This window comes from Sciurus carolinensis, chromosome 17 (genome assembly GCF_902686445.1).
Source record: "Sciurus carolinensis chromosome 17, mSciCar1.2, whole genome shotgun sequence".
NCBI lineage: Eukaryota > Metazoa > Chordata > Mammalia > Rodentia > Sciuridae > Sciurus > Sciurus carolinensis.
This window is the reverse complement of record NC_062229.1, coordinates 56,229,476-56,249,125: the sequence shown is the minus strand read 5'-3', so window position 1 is coordinate 56,249,125 and position 19,650 is coordinate 56,229,476. Positions and strand designations below refer to the sequence as shown.

At 50.9% G+C, this 19,650-nt stretch overlaps 2 protein-coding genes and 1 pseudogene across 2 annotated transcripts in view; 1 reads left to right on the top strand and 2 right to left on the bottom strand.

Moving 5' to 3' along the window:
• The window catches only part of Nek4 (NIMA related kinase 4), a 32,878-nt gene extending 28,010 nt beyond the window's left edge, over nt 1-4,868 (bottom strand). Inside the window, exon 1 of the mRNA XM_047532238.1 lies at nt 4,750-4,868. The gene's annotated coding sequence lies outside the window, so the exon portion shown is untranslated. The remainder of the gene's footprint in view (nt 1-4,749) is intronic.
• On the bottom strand, nt 1,573-2,714 carry LOC124968281 (monofunctional C1-tetrahydrofolate synthase, mitochondrial-like; annotated as a pseudogene).
• On the top strand, nt 4,221-18,971 carry Itih1 (inter-alpha-trypsin inhibitor heavy chain 1). The gene is made up of 22 exons (XM_047532231.1): nt 4,221-4,354; nt 4,590-4,610; nt 4,925-5,091; nt 5,516-5,620; nt 5,986-6,148; nt 6,663-6,776; nt 8,686-8,811; nt 8,898-9,014; nt 9,855-10,023; nt 10,113-10,238; nt 11,612-11,793; nt 12,061-12,246; nt 13,190-13,329; nt 14,154-14,308; nt 14,394-14,408; nt 14,792-14,812; nt 15,146-15,226; nt 15,328-15,441; nt 16,483-16,684; nt 17,502-17,674; nt 18,452-18,563; nt 18,720-18,971. Exons 1-22 carry the CDS (start codon nt 4,241-4,243, stop codon nt 18,847-18,849), a joined length of 2,733 nt encoding a protein of 910 aa, XP_047388187.1. The 5' UTR covers nt 4,221-4,240; the 3' UTR covers nt 18,850-18,971.
• The last annotated feature ends 679 nt before the right edge of the window (nt 18,972-19,650 follow it).

Here is a 19,650-nt window from a genome sequence, read left to right as displayed (position 1 = left end):
AGACTGAAATCCCTTTCTTTGAGATGTAATCATCAGAAAGGGTTAGGTCTCTGTCTCCTAGTCTATGTGGGAAGATAGAATCCTAACTTCCATATTGCCAGCTAGTAAAAACAGCTAGTTTTATTATATTTACATTGACCAACCCATGTAAATTTTCACTTCCATTTATGTGAGTCCCCTGCTCAATCTTTCCTTCCTCATTCTCCCTTTAAAACACCCAGTCCACCTCTGCACAGATTGAAATGGAGCTTTAACTTTTCTTCCTACTGTCAGTAGTTATTGAATAAAAATGTTTTCTCTGTTTTAACCAAAGCCTGGCTTTTATCTTTACCAATATCATTAACTTGAGTTCAATATTTATTTATGGTTCTTTTTTTTCTTTTGGTTTTCTTGTGGAAGTTAAATTTGCATTGCAGATGAAATATGCAAATCTTCAATGTATAATTAATTTTGACAAATGCCTTCACCAAACTCTATGGAGATATAGATCAAAAGAAATTAGAACCCTTGTGTATTGCTGATGAGAATGTAAAATGGTTCAACTTGCTGTGAAAAATAGTTCCTCAAAAAATTACACATAGAATTACCTAGCTGGGCATGTAGTGCATACCTGTAATCCCAGCAGATTGGGAGGCTGATTGAGAGGCTGAGGCAGGAGGATCACAAGTTCAAAGCCAACCTCAGCAACTTAGCAGACCTTAAGTAATATAGCAAGACCCTGTCTCAAAATAAAAGAAATGCAAAGGTCTGGGGATGTGGCTCAATGATTAAGCACCCCTGGGTCCAATCCCTAGTACCAAAAAGAGTGGAAGTGGAGACTGAGAAGCACACCAGCTACCAGGCACCTAACTTTCCTTAGCCCTTCTACCTACTGCTCCCACCGCACTCACACAATCATATTTCTAGCATCTTCTATTCATGGATCAGTTTTGGCACTAGCCATCTTTCAACAACCCACACTTTCTTCCTTTTTTTGAGATGGAGTCTCCCTGTGTGGCCAGTCCAGCCTCCAACTCCTGAGACCAAGGGATCCCGCATCCCCCGCCCTGGTAGTAGCAGGGACTACAGGTGCTTGTACCACAGTGCTCACTTATCAACAGCCCAGTCTTAAACTTGTCACACCCCTCCTCAAAATATCTTTCTCTCTTTTTTAGTGTCAATTATACTTTATTCTATGTTGTATTACTTTTTTTTTTTTTTTGTACCAGGGATTGAACCCCAGGGCTCTTAACCACTGAGCCACATCCCCAGCCCTTTTTTATATTTTATTTAGAGACAGGATCTTACTGAGTTGCTTAGGGCCTCACTAAGTAGCTGAGGCTGTCTTTGAACTCACAATCCTCCTGCCTCAGCTTCCCAGCTGCTGAGATCGCAGGTATACACCACCACACCAGGCTATGTTACATTTTTAAGACCAGTGGTTGCCACAATTGTTTGTCTCATGTTCATCCTGTGCAAAGATTTATGGCACAATCAGAATAATTGTCATTAAAATTTTTATTTTTTGTTTTTAAAACATTTTTCTAGATATATGTTTATTTTCAGCTCAAAGACCAAACAGGGGCTGTCACTTAGTGGCAGAGCAGTTGCCTAGCATGGATGAGGCCCTGGGCTTCATCCCCAGCACTCTGGAGAACTACATTTAAGCTTCCCTGAAAGGAAGTTATGGAAGCAGTTGAGAACAATGGTTCCTGGTTGGATTCAAGAAAGTGGAACCTCTTCCAGCTTAGGTGAACCCAATACCACAATGTCAGCTTCATGAAGCTTGTTTTGAAGCTGGGGTGTCTTCCACTAGGAGCTCATGTCATGGACCCTTTTCTCTGAAACAGGCATGGTAGGGCAGCCTCCAAGGATCCATGAGCCCCAATCACCAAGACCTTCTTTCCATCTAAGTTGACACCTAATTTTTCAAGAAGTTCAATCACAACTCTGGCAACAGGTGAAACAGAACATTCATGGGCATCCCTACGTACCACCTTCCCCCCAGGGTGATATCAGTGACTCCAATCACATCTTTCTCTGGTTTCAAGGCATTGAGGATCTTGTTGCTAAATAAGTCCTCAGAGATCTGAAGGGCAAGGCCACGTAATCTGCTGTCTGCATTATTAATCTTCAAGATTTCATCTATAATCTCATCCTTGCTGCTCTCTGGAGGAAGGCAGATGTGACTGATGTTCAGATCAGTCTTCTCAGCCAAATTCTGGTTTATTTCCTGCATCAAGTTGTCCTCTCCTACCTGAATAAGAGCAAGAACTGACTGAAAGTCAGGGTTTTTTCCTTGCAATAAATTCAGCACTTCTTTTGATTTTTGAATGACTTCTCTGAGAATGGAGCCCTGCACTGGGGGTGCCGGGCTCTGGGGGCCGCAGCTGCTCTGGGTGTGGCCATCCTGCTGCTGCCGCTGCCCACACAGACCCATCATTAAAATTTTAATGTCAATATTTCTATAATCAAAATATCTTTAGTATTTTCTACCCCACAGCCTTCAGACCCTTGTACCAGCTGGTCCCGGATCACTTGCCAGCCCCCTTCCTATCTGCACCTTCCCAAGTGCCACTCATTTTCTGAGCCACCTCCTCTAGGAAACTTCTCCTAACCACTGTGGAGATGAGATCCACCCCTTCAAATTTCTTCAGCTCTTCCTTTATAAGCCTCTTCAACTTCCAGCTACCCACTGGGATCCACTGGGCTTCCTTTGGCTTATCTGACTCCATTTTCCCCAGGCACCAGCTCACTGAACACAGCAAGGCAGCCCAGGTTCATCATGGTGAAACCAGCATGATACCCAACCCACCACCACCAACTCCGTTCATACTGGAACAGGAAATAAACAGACCCTCAGATGTACAGTATCATGTTGATTCATCTAATCTTTTGCAAAGGCCAGAAAACAGGTCAGAAGATCACCTGGCCTAAGGACAATAAACTCTTAACCAGAAGCTGCTTTTTGAGACAAAGTCCAGGACAAGCAAACAGAGATCAGAGAGGCCTCTGGGTCCCCTGTTCTCATCAGGGTCATGACAGCCAGAACACCCGACCCTGGGCCACAGAGCGGACTAACCAGGGGCCCTGTCTAACCAGTGTGCTGTGGCTTGTGGCCGGCAGGAAAGTTTTGGGCATAAAAATCAGGAAACTGCCCGTGCATGAGGGGTTTCTTCCCTCTGGGGGATCTCTGACTCTGCCTCTCTTTTCTTCCTCGTAACACACAGGGCATTTTGGTCACTACGTAATGGGCTTTGGAGTCCATTACGCTTGTAGTGGAACCAGTGTTCCAGGAGCATCATGAGGAGAAAAATTAGACAATAAAGGGCTGAGAGCAATATGGGGTACCAAATCAGCCCTTAAATATGAAAATGCTGCATTTGTCTTTATCTCCCTGTCACCTGCTGGGCATCCTTGTCCAGGTGGAGCATGATGAAGCTGACTTCTGTCCTTCCTTCCAAATCTAGGCGAGAAGGTCCAGAGAGATGAGGGAACTGGCTTAAAGCATAGGTCACCTGTCACTCCTCCTGCCCGACTTCCCAGAATGCCTCTGGCCGAGCTATTGCCAGGCCTGGCACCATTAGAACCCTGGGTGTAGTTAGGTGTCATGGCACTTTCTAAGCCACCATATCTGCCTCCCTGACCAAAGCATGACTGAAAGATTTGCTGATGCTTCAAGAATTCTGAAAGTAAAGCTTAATGTGGTTTGGCCAGGCCCCACGGGGCACGTCTATAATCCCAGCAGTTTGGGAGGCTGAGGCAGGAGGATCATGAGTTCAAAGCCAGCCTCAGCAAAAGCAAGGCGCTAAGCAACTCAGCAAGACCCTGTTTCTAAATAAAATACAAAATAAGGCTGGGAATGTGGCTCAGTGGTTGAGTGCCCCTGAGTTCAATCCCTAGTATCCCCCCAAAAAAATACTTAATGAGGATTGGAAATCCATTTTTAACTTCAACTTCCTTCCAGATGTCTCTCTGTCACCGGTGCCACCTCATGCCAGATCCATGACAAGATGAACCATTGAGGGGTCTTGGCAATTGCCTTTGGCTGGCGCAGTTCTATACACAAGGGCACCGTCTGGAGTCTGGTCAGGAATTGATATCAACCCTGAACTGGGAACCCCTGCTTTCCTTGCCAATAGTCGGTTCCCCAAATCCCGATATTTGCCTTGACTGTGTCTAATGTTTAATCCATGTTTGTCCAGCATGGTATTGATTAATGGTCTGAGTGAAATGTCAGGACAACAGGAGCTTGGAGACCATGGATGGTGCCATGGCGCTTCGGGTGCTGCTGTGTGCGTACCTGGTATCCCTCCTCACCCTACAGGCCATGCCTGCTCCAGGCTTGGCCAGAGGCAGGTCCAAGGGCAGCGAGGTATGTGGCTAAGCCTGCACCTAGATGGGGCCCTGGAGGGACACAAGACCCCTAGCCCAGGGACCAGAGCCATCCCCACTGCCCGAACACCTCTGACTGCAGAGGTTACTGCCCAGAAGCAGGAGGCCAGGTTCAGAGGCAGAGGACCCAGGCTGTGTCCTCTTGCACCCCTTAAGAGAGGGACCGTGGGGCCCTAGCATTCCCACCCATTCTCGGCCCTGGCTTTGTTTTGCAGAAGCGACAGGCTGTGGACACAGTGAGTGAGAGTCTTGGCAAAGGGGTCTGTGATGGGGCCATTATTCCAGGTTTGCTTTCTCCCGCCACTTCGGGGTGGACCCTTCTGTGGGTGCCAAAGGCTCCCAAGTCCCAGGAATTGGGGATTGTTCCCACCTCACCTCATGTCTCACTGTACAATCTCAGGCAGAGGAAGGATCTTCCTGGGAGGTTTGGTTTAGTCTTCTGGCATCTGGGTACCTTGCAAGCATCAAAACTGGGTGCTGGGACCCAGGATGACAAGGAGGTCTCTCATTGGCCTGTCCCAGGCCAAAGGTCCCTCTTGTCTCACTTTAGACGGTTGATGGCGTGTTTATTCGGAGTTTGAAAGTCAACTGCAAAGTCACCTCTCGTTTCGCCCACTACGTCATCACCAGCCAAGTGGTCAACAGTGCAGATGAAGCCAGGGAAGTGACCTTCGATGTGGAAATCCCCAAGACAGCCTTCATCAGTGACTTTGCCATGTGTGTACCTGCCTGACTCCCACACCCTGTCCCAGAGGTGTCTGCTCAGCTGTCCCAGCCTAGGTTACAGTGGCCAGACAGTGTAGACCATATGCTCACTTTTAAAAGGGCCCCAGCTGTGAGCACAGACAGGGCCCTTTAGGTCTGCCCTTGAATCCCAATACAAAGAGGGATCTGAGGCCTCTGAGAGCTGTTTTCTGCCTAGCCCCAACGAGCAAATGCTGGCCTCTGTGCTGTTATCTGCCCACTGCACTGCCCATGGGCCCCCTGGACATTGCAAGGCCAGTCAGGAGACACTGTCCTACAAGGACTCATGTGAACAGGGTCCTCTCTGTGTCTAGGCTCAGCACACCTCCAATAGGAAGAACCTATGTGGTCAAGGAGGGGTGCTTCCTCCACTGAGAGCCCTCTTCCTCCCCTGCAGCACAGCAGATGGGAATGCATTCATCGGGGACATAAAGGACAAGGTGACAGCATGGAAGCAGTACCGGAAAGCAGCCATCTCAGGAGAGAATGCAGGCCTCGTCAGGTGAGTTCTGAGCCCTCCTGGCCTAGCCTCTGGGGCTGAAGGTTGCAAAGGCCTTGGGTGGAGTAGAGCCCCAGGATGGTGGAAGAGGAAGCAAACTGGCCAGCTTCAGTGCCAGCACAGGTGCACCGGGCAAGGTTGGTGCCCAGTTGCCCTTTGCCCAGATCTGCTTCAGGGAGAAGTCAGGGCCCATCCTTGAGCCCTGACTCTGACTGGCTGATCTGAGACAAGGGTGTAAGGGTCAAGGAAATCCAGGAACAAGCACGAAAATAATAGAAATTGATTCTGAGGGCTATGCTTTAGGTGACAAGGATTTACATGTCATTTACTATTTGTCTGCCTCTCGTTGCCTCTGGTGGCATGTCCAGGGCCTCGGGGAGGAATATGGAGCAGTTCGCTATCCACCTCACCATTGGTCCCAAAAGCAAGGCCACATTTCAGCTGACCTATGAGGAGGTGCTGAAGAGAAGACTTACACAGTATGACATCGTCATCAAAGTCAAGCCCAAGCAACTGGTGCATCATTTTGAGGTAGCTCGCAGGTCCCGGGGCAGGGCTTCTGTCTGTCCCAGTCTCACCACAGTTCCCAGCACTGGCTCAACGTGCATCACGTGCCATCCTAGGCCTGGGAACGCAGGGAGGGGACTAGTTCCTCCAGGTGGGTTCCAGTGGGCTCTTCTTGGACAGGAAGCTCTCTGAATCTTCCAACTCCCTCCTCATCTCTGAGCCTCAGTTTGCCCATCTGCTAAATGGGGAATTCCTGCATTTCCCAGGAATACTGCAAGGATCACAAGAGACACTGAAAGTCCAGGTAATCTGTAAACCAGATAGTCCTGGGCAGCCCAATGAGCTGAGTTGAGGGGTTTAGACATGCACGTCTTCATTGAATAAACATTTTTGGAGTGCCTACTATGTGCCAGGCCCTGTGCTGAGAACTGGGTGGGCACTGCACACAGTAGGTATCCAGGTCACATTTTGGCTCTTGACTGAGACTTAATGCTGACCCAAATGGGGCCTTGGTACAGAATTTGCTTCAATGGTACAGATTGACGTGGACATCTTTGAGCCCCAGGGGATCAGCAAACTGGACGCTAAGGCCACCTTCCTCAGTAAGGAACTGGCAGCTCAAACTATCAAGAAGTCCTTCTCAGGGAAAAAGGTACATGGAATGGCAGGGGATGGTGGTGGGTCTCCCAGGACTTGGCAGCTTGGCCCATCCATGAGGCAGGTCTAGACTTATCCCAGGAGTCAGGTGGGGACTGCAGGCTTCCCTCGGGGTGAGAGGAGCAGATGCCCTGTGGTTGGAATCACTCCTGATTCTCAGAGCAATTTAGCAAAAACTGCACCCTGTGGTGGGAAAGGCACCAAGTCCAGCTCCACCGCTTGCTGGCTGCATGGTCCGGGCAGAGGGAGTTGCCTGCCTCACACCCATGGGACAGCATTTAGGGAGCTGTTCTGCACATAAGCCAATTTCAGATGTGGTTGTGCTTAGGACTCCTAGCTTCTTGGAAACACAATTTGGTGGGGGCGGGTACTGGGGATTGAAGTCAGGGGCACTCAACCACAGAGTCACATCCCCAGCACTTCTTCACATTACATTTAGAGACAGGGTCTCACTGAGTTACTTAGCCTAACTAAGTTACTGAGGCTGACTTCGAACTTGCAATCCTCCTGCCTCAGCCTCCTGAGTCACCGGGTTTACAGACGTGCACCACCACACTGGGCTGGAAACATAATTGAGTTTGGAAAGACCTCAGGGACTTGCCACTGGCCACCCATTCGCGAGAATTCCAAGAGCCCCCTGCATGCCCCACCCCAAGTTCTGAAAGAGTGTGACCTGTGGATGGGTAGCCTTGCCCTCAACCCCAGCCAGGAGCAAATCCTTTCATTCCCACATAACTTCCATAGTGACTCCATAACAATTGATTGAAAAGAAATGTCTCTTACAGTTGAGCAGGACTCCTTTTATACAAAGTAGAACACCTCAAAATGTTAGCCAACATGCTTGCTTTCCATTGGGTACAAGGGATGGGTGCTTTCCTTTCTTTCTCTTATTTATTTACTTACTTATTTATTTATTTATTTATTTAATTTTTGGGTGCTTTCCTTTCTAACAATTATTTTGAAGTGTTTTCGGTTTGGGTTTGCAGTACTGGGGATTGAACTCATACATCCCCAGCCCTTTTTTATTTTGTTTCTAGATAGGGTCTTGCTAAGTTGCTTAGGATCTCATTAAGTTGCAGAAGTTGGCCTCAATCTTGCCATCCTCCAGCCTCAGTCTCCTGAGTCACTGGAATTACAGATGTGTGTCACCACACCCTTCTTAAGTTTGTTCTTTGTCTTTGTTTTTTATTTTGGCTTGTTTGTTTTTTGATGAGCACAACTTTTATAACAAGCAAGCAAGAAGTAAACAATAAAAATCCTTTAACAAAAATGAGGAAAGTACATAAACATAGAAAGTAGTGAATCAAAACCATCCCTAGGAGTTGGGTTGTGGCTCAGTGGTAGAGCGCTTGCCTAGCATGTGTGAGGCCCTGGGTTCGATTCTCAGCACCGCCTATAAATAAATGAATAAAATAAAGGCCCATCAACATCTAAAAAAATATGTTAAAATATTTGGGGACAAATTAGAAAAAAGAAATCCCTGGTTTCCTTGAGCACAAGAGCCACTCAAACCAGACCCAAGCTCTGCTTCTGGGTCTCTGCTCTGTTGAGCCAGGTGGGTTTTATTTTTCAGCACGGTGCTGTAGCCTGGTTTTCTTACTTGGTAGTTTGAGTTGACTGAGGTTTTCTCATGCCATGCTATGGCTATTATTTTCTTCTTGTTTATGTACCCCAAATAGTGATGCTTATTGTAGAAATTTCCAGTGATGGAGAAACACAAAGAAATGGGTCTTCTCTCCTATCACATACAGGTGTGCATTTTCAGCTGCTGCGTGAATGACCCACTGAACTCATCTCTGTGACCAGGCAAACACACACACACACACACACACACACACACACACACACAATCTTCCTACGTGTGTGCACAAACCAATAATGTCTCAAACCCTTAATGATTCCAGGGTCATGTGCTCTTCCGCCCCACTGTGGGCCAACAACAATCCTGCCCCACGTGCTCAACCTCTTTGCTGAATGGGGATTTCAAGGTCACCTACGATGTCAATCGAGACAAACTCTGTGACCTCCTGGTGAGCATGAAGTTTCTGGCCCCAGCCCCAGAGGGTGGGCAAGGGGTGCTTATGAGAGAGGACTCAGTCACCTTCCTCTGTTTCAGGTGGCCAATACCTACTTCGCCCACTTCTTTGCCCCCCAAAACCTGACGAACATGAGCAAAAACCTCGTTTTTGTGATTGACATCAGTGGCTCCATGGAAGGTCAGAAAATGAAGCAGGTAACTTGGCTTGCAGCAGTTCATCCGATGGAAATTTCTTCAGCCCTGTCACTCACCCCGCTGCAGTTTGGCTGTCAGATTCTGGTTTGGGTGATTAAACTGGAAATCCCAGCTGTTAGGGTCTCTGGAATCAGTTACTGCTTCCTTGCTGGGCAACCTTGGGCAGGCACTTCTCAATGGCCACACAGAGGATGATCATGTGACACAGGCTTATGGAGTTTCCCCATGGAACAGCAAACCTGTGCACTACAAGTGCTGACAATAAGGTGGTCTGCAGGAGGGTGTGGGTTTCTTATTTTTTGGTGGTGGGGAGTACTGGGGATGGAACTCAGGGGTACTCGACCACTGAGCCACATCCCCAGCCACTTTGTATTTTATTTAGAAACAGGGTCTCACTGAGTTTTTTAGAGCCTCACTTTTGCTGAGGCTGGCATTGAACTCATGATCCTCCTGCCTCAGCCTCCCAAGCCTGGGATTATAGATGTGTGCCACCAATCCCAGCTAGGTGGTCTGCAGGAGGGCATCTTGCAGCAGGGCACAGCTCACAGCCCTTGGTGCTCTGAGTGCCCTGACTGTGACACAGTGAAGCCATGACTGGACAGCTGAGTTTTGGAAACATAGCCTCCTGGGGGCCTTTCTTAATCCTTGCTGGGTCTTTTGACTTCTCTATGCCCCTCGTGCTCTTGTCTTGGGATGACCTGGCTGTCCTGTTCATCCCTCTCACCTGTCCGTTGTCTCCGCCCTGCGGATCTCTGAAATGGGTATCTGGAGTTGATGGAAGGTGCTATCCTGAGGCCACCCTGGGGCTGTGTCCCTTAATGGACTGTCCTGTCCTTGCAGACCAAGGAGGCACTCCTTAAAATCCTGGGAGATATGCGGCCACAGGACTACTTTGACCTGGTCCTCTTTGGATCTCAAGTGCAATCATGGCAGGGCTCACTGATACAAGCGTCAGAGGCCAATATTCGAGCAGCTCAGGACTTTGTGCGCCGTTTCTCCCTGGCTGGGGGTAAGAATGGGAGTCTCAGGCCACCTCAGCGTCACCTCTGTTTCTTTGGAATATGGGTGTACGCTGGTCTGATTTCTCTCCTTTTACAGCCACAAACCTGAATGGAGGTTTACTCCGGGGAATTGAGATCCTGAACAAAGTTCAGGGAAGCAGCCCACAAGTCAGTAACCAGGCTTCCATTCTCATTATGTTGACAGATGGGGAGCCCACGGAGGGTAAGTGACTCGAGGGCTGCCCTAGGAGGTGGTCACCTCCTTATTACCAGAGGAGGTCAAGCTGATGCAACCATTGGATGGGCCACTGGGGGACAGAAAGGTTGAAAAAAGGCAAGCACGATTCTGAAAATACAATTCAGACCACCAAGTCTGTGGGAACTTCAACACAGGATCTCTGTCCTGTGAGGTGGGGCTACTTCTGCATGACATGGGGCTACACAGAACCCTGGAGGATGGGCAGAATTCCTAGATTGAACTTAATAGAATTTATACGTATGTACATATATTGGTACCAGGGATTGAACCTGGGGGTGCTTTTACCACTGAGCTACATCCCCAGCCTTTTTATTTTTTTATTTTGAGATAGGGTCTCACTACATTACTTAGGACCTTGATCAATTGCTGAGGCTGACTTCAAACTTGGAATCCTCCTGCCTCAGCTTCCTCAGTTGCTGGGATTACAGGCATATGCCACCGCGCCCGGCTGGAATTAATTCAATATATTCAGCACCTATTGTGTGCCATGCCCAAGAAGAGGGACTGAGAAGAGCTACCAAGAGAACAAAAGTCAGGCATGGTGGCACATGCCTGTAATCCCAGCGGCTCAGGGGGCTGAGGTAGGAGGATCACAAGTTCAAAGCCAACCTCCCCACTTAGCGAGGCCCTAAGCAACTCAGTGAGACCCTGTCTCTAAATAAAATACAAAATAGAGCTGGGGATGTGGCTTAGTGGTTGAGTGCCCCTGGGTTCAATCCTCGGTATCCCTCTTCCCCCCCAAAAAGAAAAAAAAAGCTGTGTCTCAATCCACTGGTGGGAGCAGACCCAAGAGCAGAGGTTCTGTCAAGGGTTCTGAAAGGACAGGGTGACAGGGGTCTGTGGAAGCACAGACAAGGGGTACCTGGACTAGGTGAGGCGTGGGAAAGCCTCATAGAAGAGGTGAGTCCTGGGCTCAGTCTGGAAGGAAGAGAGGGAGAGGAGAAGGGATTCCTGGCAGAGTGGGCAACCTTAGAGGGGAAAATGTGTATAAAAGGTGTATGCGCTGGCAGGACCTGCCCTAAACCTGTGCAGAACAGGTGACACAGGGTGGAAAGTTGTCAGGGCCTCACAGGCCACACCAGAAGGTGTGGGAAAGTTTGGAGCAGCATGAGATCTGCTTGGATGGATCCAGGTGGATGGCAGGGTCTGCAAGGAGCTCTGTTACCAGTTATTGCAGTTGCCAGGGTAGCCAGGAGGAGGTGATGCCTCCAGAGGTCCGTGGAGACTGGAGGTGACCTGAGATGGAAGGCATGGACCTCTGGGAGTGTTCCAAAGCCTCCTAGCACCCCACATGCTGTGGGCCAGCATTCCATAACAACCTGGATGTGTGGTTACAGGGGTAACAGACCGTTCCCAAATCCTCAAGAACGTCCGTGAAGCCATCCGGGGCAAGTTCCCGCTCTATAACCTGGGCTTTGGCCACGACCTGGACTTTAACTTCCTGGAGGTCATGTCCATGGAGAACAACGGATGGGCCCAGAGGATCTATGAGGACCATGATGCCGCTCAGCAGCTACAGGTCTCCCTGTACCCGCCACGTACCACCAACAGCATAGCACGCCAATGGGGGCCCAGCCTGTGACCTTTTGCCCATCAGCCTAGAGGAAAAGATAACTCTTTTTGAGAAGAGTTCAGATTAACTGTGTGACATCTAGCCAGTTGCTTAACCTCTTTGAACCTCAGATTCCTCCTCCAAAGTGGGGATCCTGACACCCTAGTTGGTGATCAGATTTCCCATCAGGGGCCCATGGTGCTCAGCTCTGAGCTGCACCCCCTATCACTGCAGGGCTTCTACAACCAGGTGGCCAACCCCCTGCTGGTGGATGTGGAGTTGCAGTACCCCCGGGATGCCGTCTCGGCTCTGACCCAGCACCGACATAAACAGTACTACGACGGCTCCGAGATCATGGTGGCTGGACGCATTGCTGACAACAAACTGGGCAGCTTCAAGGCCGAAGTGCAAGCCCGCGGGGTAAATGATGGGCCAGACAGCAAGCAGAGGCCCCAAACCACTTTCTCCACCCCTGCCTGCTCCAGGGAGCCTCTCCTTCCCCAGAGTAGTCCCACCCCCTCCACGTCACACACCGCAGGCCTGGGGTCTGGACAGGCTGGAATAGGGTCAACATGGCCCCTATCAGCTGTAACCACTAGACCCCAAATGGACCACCTGTTACTGCTCATATCATTCCTCCCAGGCTACGAGAGAGCAAGAGGCCAATTTCTCCCTTCTTACTTGACAACCATTTCCTGAATACCTACTGACGTACCAGGTTTTGTGTCATGGTGCAATGTATGCTGGGAGGAGTCACAGGTTTGGGGACCTGGACCTTGCCTTCCAGGGCATGGACTCAGGTCCACAGTGTGAATAAAGGTTCAGAACTCAGGCTTTGAGTAAGGAGAGCCAAACTGGTCCCTGGCTCTGCCCTGACCAGTGGGTGACCATGGGCAAGGGAGTCCAAACTCTCTAGGCCTCAGTTTCCTTTTTGGTGCCGTGATGGTAGATTGCAGCAGAGTGTTGTGTGGGATAAATGGAATTGTCCTTGGAATATTCTTATGCAGTGCCTGCTCCATTGGACACCCTTGAGGGGTGGACCCCATTATTGTAGCCAGGAAAAGAAGGCACACTTGTGTGGGGCAGCCCACCTTGAACTTGAGAAGAAGATGATAGTAGAAACAGCTGGGTCTTTGCCGGCCTGGTTCTTTCATCCTATGGGATCCCAGGGCCTTGGCCATGCCTGGCTCCCGGATGGTGGTTGAATTAATGAATGAATGAAGAGGACAAGGGCAGGCTCAAGAAAGCAGGTGACATTGAGTGAAGCTGCAGAGACCTGGTGACAATGGGGCTTTCAGAGCCTTGGCTCTGAAGTGTCATGCTCATCATGGTGCATGGCCCCTCTCCCCAACTTGACCCCTAGGAGGGACAAGCGTTCAAGACAACCTGCCTAGTGGACGAGGAAGAGATGAAGAAACTACTCCGAGAACGCGGCCACATGTTGGAGAACCACGTTGAGCGCCTCTGGGCCTACCTCACCATCCAGGAGCTGCTGGCCAAGAGGTAGGGCCTGCAGCTGCCAGGAGTGGCCACTGTTCACCCCAGAGTCCCCCATGCCTTACAAACAGGGAAGGGGCAGTTCTGAGCCTTCAGGTTTCAAGCCGTCACATTTACTTTCCTCCCGCTTTGCTCAATGAGTTAATATCAACCAGCTGGTCAACAGTGTAGGTGGGCCCCCTTGGGGACAGCCCGCTGTGGACACCACTGAGCTGCCTTGGCAGAGGCTGCTGTTGACTGTGGGGCTGCATGGTGTCTAAACACACTCATTTAGGAGAGCCTGGTGCAGTGGTGCACACCTGTAATCCCAGCGGCTCAGGAGGCTGAGGCAGGAGGATCATGAGTTCAAAGTCAGCCTCAGCATCTTGGTGAGGCCCTAAGCAACTCAGTGAGATCCTGTCTCTAAATAAAATATAAAAAGGGCTGGGAATGTGACTCAATGGTTAAGCGCCCCTGGGCTCAATCCCTGGTACAAAACAAAAACCTGTGGCAGAATTCCCTCTTTATCCCCTTTAAAAGGTGAGCAATTGAAGTCCAGAGAGGTGGGACCAAGTACCACTGCTCAATTCTCTGTGTATCTCCAAGACATACCTCTCAACCCTGCCAATCTCCAGGTTTTTGTTCTGTAGGAGGTCATGAAACCCTGAAGTCCCCAATGCCACAACCACTGAACAGGGCACAGCAGGTTTTTGATGTTTGTTGAATGAATGAATGAATGAATGAATGAATGAATGAATGAATGAATTAGTGAGTGAATGACTGGGTGGAAGGAGGAGGGTCTGTCATCACCTGCACTGGGGTCTTAGAGCCAGCATCTGTCTTACCCACAGGATGACAGTGGATGGGGAGGAGAGGGCCAACCTGTCATCCCAGATCCTAAAGATGTCACTGGACTATCAGTTTGTGACCCCACTGACCTCCATGACCATCCGAGGCATGACAGACCATGATGGGCTGGAGCCCACCATTGACAAGACCCCAGAGGGTATGGGCAGGGTTGGAGGAGGGGGAGTCTCTGGGCCAAAAAAACTCCTGGGTTTTAATTCTCTTCTTTTTCCCCTCCCTTCCAGATTCTCAGCCCTTGGGTGAGTTTACATGGTGTTGGTTTTAGTATGGGGCTTCCCATAGCCGGGCAGATGGCATGTGCTCCAGCCCCGCGCACCCAGCTCCCCATACCCACTCCTTCCCAGGCTCCTTCCTTCTCCTGAGACACCACTGCCCTGCTGCTCACGGCTGCATCCTGTGAGCCCCTGTGTGACTCAACCCCTTGCCCTCCTTGGTTGAGTCCCCGCACACAAGCGTGCATCTGTGAGGAGGTGGGGGACAGCTGGGGAGGACTAAGGCCCCCAGAAAGCCTGGGCCCAGTCCAATTCATCTCTGGGCCCAGGGAGCACTTGTGGGCTAAGCCCCATGCCCTGAGTATGGGGCTCCGTGGTGACACTGTGCTCTTTGTCCTTGTCGTCTACAGAGATGCTGGGACCCAGAAGGAGTAAGTACAGCCATCCTGGTGACTCATGTCTACCTCTCTTCTTACCCTGCTGGCCCTCTGGCTGACCAAAAGCCTCTGGAGTATCACCTGTTTCACTCTCTTCACTGCCCAAAACAGTCCCTGGGAGGAGACAGAGGGGGCTAGTCCACCATGCCAGGCCAAACCTCTGTCTCTATCACCTGAGAGGCAGATGAGGGCACTTGAGGCTCTGCGGCCTCAGAGCTCCCGTGGCCTCAGGCCAGCCTGCTTTGGGGGAGGTCATTAGCAAAGCGACTGGCAGCTCCGAGAGGGCCCAGTCCCCTCTCCCCCTGGTGCCGCCACTCTCGCCCACAGCGTTCGTGCTCTCCGCTGCCCAACCTTCCCCGACGGCCTCCAGCCTCAACTTCCAGCAGTTGTCAAACCAAGTGACCAGTGGTGAGTCCTTGGGAGTGTCTGGCCCTCCTCTCTCTGGGACCTGCCTGGTTGGACACTTCCTGCCTGATCCCCAATCTGACGCCTCCATGCTGTGCTCCCAGTGGACACTGACCCCCACTTCATCATCCACGTGCCTCAGAAAGGGGACGCACTGTGCTTCAACATCAATGAGGAGCCTGGCGTGATCCTGAACCTGGTACAGGACCCGGACACAGGTGACTCTCATGCCATCTACCAGACAGGGCAGGGCCAGGGCTCCCCCTCACTCCACATTTGGCCACGGACAGGACTGCGGCCATAGCCCCCACTGCCCTGTGCACTGTCCATTTTACTGGGCTCTGCTTGCCTTCTTCTCCACGCCCCTGGTCAGACCCCACATAGCACTGGCTTCATAGATGTGTGACCTGCACAGGAGCACAGCACCTACACTTAGAAGGGTCTCATAATGTTCTTAACCATTTTTAAATGGGAGGCCTCTCTCTCTCTCCCTTTTTTTTTTTTTTTTTGTACCAGAGATTGAACCCAGGGGTGCTCAACCACTGAGCCACATCCCTAGCCCCCCCTTTTTTTTTTTCATATTTTTTACTTTTTGAGGCAGTTTGTTGCTCAGTTCCTTAGGGTCTGGCTAAGTTGCTGAGGCTGGTTTTAAACTTGAGATCCTCCTGCCTCAGCCTCCGGAGCTGCTGGGGTAACAGGTGTGCGCCCCTGCACGCAGCATGGCTTGGCCCTATCTTTCTCCCAGTCCAGTCAATCCAGCTGCCATGTTTGTTGAGCACTTCTAAAGGGGCTGAGGATATGGTGGGAACCAAAACTGTCCCTGCCCTCATACAGGTTAGGAGAGGGAGGAGGTGACCAGGTGATCAAATTCCTGGATGATAATTTCAGAGTATTGGAATGGTGAGGATGGGAAGCAGGGCCTCTGTCAAGAGGCTCCACAAATATATTTCTAGCACCTGCTGTGAACTTGAGAGGGCCTGGGGCCAAGGGAAGGAGCAGGCCCACAATATGCCCTCAGGGAGACAAGACTTTCTTTAGAACCCAGAGCCCAGGGCTAAGTCTGGGATATGTAGTGTGCCTGGAGGGACAGGGAGCACAGCGGGAAGGAAGGAGAGATGGGACTGTGAGCAGGACCATCCCGAAGCCCCCATGGAAGGGGAGGCCCTTAGATGGGGTGGCATGTGGGGAGTGGGGGGGGGGTGTCTAGGACAGAGGTGCAGCATGATCAAGGCTGACAGCCCCCTGCCCATCCGCTGCAGGCTTCTCAGTGAACGGGCAGCTCATCGGTAACAAGGCCAGGAGTCCCGGGCAGCACGAGGGCACGTACTTCGGGAGACTGGGGATTGCAAACCCTGCAACAGGATTTCGGCTGGAAGTGACCCCTCAGAACATTACACTGAATGCCGGTGAGGGCGGGCCTGTGTTCTCCTGGAGGGACCAGGCTGCGCTGCGTCATGATGGGTAACTAGACTGGAAGGGGAGGAATGGAAGGTGACATGGGTCAAAGACCAAAGGGCCCAGCACCAGTTGGGCTGCCTGAGCCTATGGATCCCACATCCCCCAAGCAGTGTTCATGGGGCCTGAGTAAGCAGGTCACGCTCTGTGTATCCATCCGCCTTCCATGGACTCCAGGCCATACTCCCCCCAGGCCCTCACGCTGAATTCCACTCCAGTCTCCACCAAGCAAAGCCAGCTCACCATCCAGCTGCAGCACAAAAGCCACTTCTTCCTTGAAGTCCTTGCACTCTTATTCTGCAGAATCCCAGCATCCTCTTGGGTTTCCCATCTGGCACCTGTCAAAATCTACTTTGACCCATGACTGTTCCTTCCTTCACTCATTCATTTATTCAACAAACTCTGCAGAGCCCCAGAGCCTGATTCTGAGCAGCAGAGCTATAGAAAAAGGTGGAGTGAGTGAGTCTGGGGTAGAAGACATAGTTGATGAGTCAGAGAACACAGACTGATATTAGACTGGCTGGTGTCCAAGTCCCGGTTCCACTACTAGCCAGCAGTGTGATCTTGGGCAAGTTAATTAACCTCTCTGAGCCTTGGTCCTCAGGAGATTAGAGTGAGAATGATGCAGTTTGTGTAGAGGGGTTGACACAGCCTTGACCAATAGCAACACAAGAGAGAGGACTTGGAGCGTTTAACACTCAAACATCTGGGGATGAAGGCTTGGGGGTGGTCATAAGAGCTGGGTCGCGGACGACTAGGGCAACTGAATGAAGGGGAACACAGTGTAGCTGCTCCTGCCCTGATGGACACCTTGGCCCTGCAGGATAGTAGTGACCATCAACAAGAAGAGAAGCCTGATGGTGTCCGTGGATGACAGGGCCACCTTTGAGGTTGTCCTGCACCGAGTGTGGAAGGGGAGTACGGTCCAACAGGACTTCCTGGGCTTCTATGTGTTGGATAGCCACCGGATGTCGGCTCGGACACATGGGCTGCTGGGTATGTCCAGCCAGGCGGGCAGAGTTGGGGTTGCTGGATGTTGAAGCCAGTGTGCTCCTAGGTCCTGGACCACCAAGACAAGCCAATCTCCAACATGGCCTCCAGGTCTCAGAGCTTGGGTTCAGGTGGGCTGTCCTGGTGATGAGGGTCTTGTCCTTCAAAAAGGCTGTGATTCAACACACAGAGAAACAAAAACCTAAGTGAGCCTGGGAGAAAGGGGCAGGAGAGAGCTCTAGTTAGCAAACAGAAAGACCCAGAGAGTTCTCAGGGACCTTGTGAGAGGGGTGGACCCATAGCCACACTGCACATGTGTGGCCAATTCTTGATCCTGCTCTCTTGGGCACCTGCCCCTCAAACCTCTCTCCTGAGTCAGATTGGGTAGACTGGAATTGGTTAAAAAGAAAGGAGGCAATCTGGTGCACACTGGTAATCCTAGCAGCTCTGGAGGTTGAGGCGGGAGGATCATGAGTTCAAAGCCAGCCTCAGCAACTTAGCGAGGCACTTAGCAACTCAGCGAGATTGTGTCTCTAAATAAATACCAAAAAAAGGGCAAGGGATGTGGCTCAGTGGTTAAGCATCCCTGGGTTCAATCCCCAGTACCCAAAACACCAACAACAACAACAAACAAACAAACAAAAACGGGAGACAGGACCACCCAGAGATATATCTGCTAGTCAGCTAAGATGGCTTTTGATGCCAAGATTTACCAAAAACAATCAATCAAGGCAGGAGCAACCCCTCCTGATGGTAACTTCTGCCGCCACTATGCCTTTCCAGGGCAATTCTTCCACCCCCTTGATTTTGAAGTGTCTGACATCCACCCAGGTTCTGACCCCACCAGGTCAGATGCCACAATGGTGGTGAAGAACCACCAGCTGACAGTCACCAGGTGGGTGGGCTGCTTCCCTTCTGCCCTTGACTGCTTTTTGTTTTCTATTATCTGCTGGGACCTTCTTCCAGGAATCAGAGGGGTTGGGGAGCTTCCTGGGGAGGTGCAACCTTGCCAGGTTCCAAAAGTGACCTCGGCTGACTTGTCTGTCCCCAGAGGCTCGCAGAAAGACTACAGCAAGGACCCCCGACATGGGACAGAGGTATCCTGCTGGTTCATCCATAACAATGGAGCTGGACTGATCGATGGAGCTCATACGGACTATATTGTCCCTGACATCTTCTGAGCCCTCCCACCTCCCACCAGTTCTCCCTTGGGATCGCAGCAGATCTGCCACCCCTCCCTGACCAAGTGCATCCCTTGTGTCAAAGCACCCTAAGACTTCCATTAAAGAGAAGCTATGTCTAGTCCAAAGCTGGTTGCTTTTTGGGAAGGAGGACAGCAAGGAAACAGCCTGAGATGCTGTCCACTGCCCCACCTGTGAGGGCTCAGGAATCACAGCAAACCCAGGGATGGGAAAAGCAGGTCTGAGGCTGGGAGGGAAGCCCCATCAACTCTGCCCCCATCCACCGCACCCTGTCCTCTGCAGCTGCCTGGCTCTATGCCCTGCCCTCTGACTCTCCCCGATATCCCTTGCACACAGCTAGCCCTGCACACTCATGGAAACAAGGATGCTTTGGCAGCACGGGCGGTCCCAGCTGATCCAGAGCTTCCGATAGCCAGGTACTGTCTAAGTGCCTTACTTGAATTCTTTAAATTTATTTTACCATGCCGATTTATAGCTGAGGAAACTGAGGTTAGGTAATCTGTCCAAAGTCACCCAGTTTACCAGCAGTAGGCCTAGGACTTGAACTCACGTCAAGCATCTGTCACACAGGAATATTCCAGTCAGCTGGGAGGCAGATGGCCAAAAGACTGTAGGGACTTGGTTCTGGAGAACTTAAAATGAACATCTGGAAGAACTGATTCTGGATAGTCTTGGGGTCCCAAAGAAGTCTGCCAAGGACAAGAGACTGCACCATTGGGGTCAGGGGCTCCACCTCAGCCCCATTTCCCTGCTGGGGATTGGCAACCTCTGACAGACAGC

Coding starts and splice junctions, on each gene's coding strand:
- Itih1 (XM_047532231.1), top strand. CDS start 4,241: ATGGATGGTGCCATGGCGCTTCGGGTGCTGCTGTGTGCGTACCTGGTA. Junction 4,355..4,589: donor GCAGGTCCAAGGGCAGCGAG/GTATGTGGCTAA, acceptor TTTGTTTTGCAG/AAGCGACAGGCTGTGGACAC. Junction 12,247..13,189: donor CCGAAGTGCAAGCCCGCGGG/GTAAATGATGGG, acceptor CTTGACCCCTAG/GAGGGACAAGCGTTCAAGAC.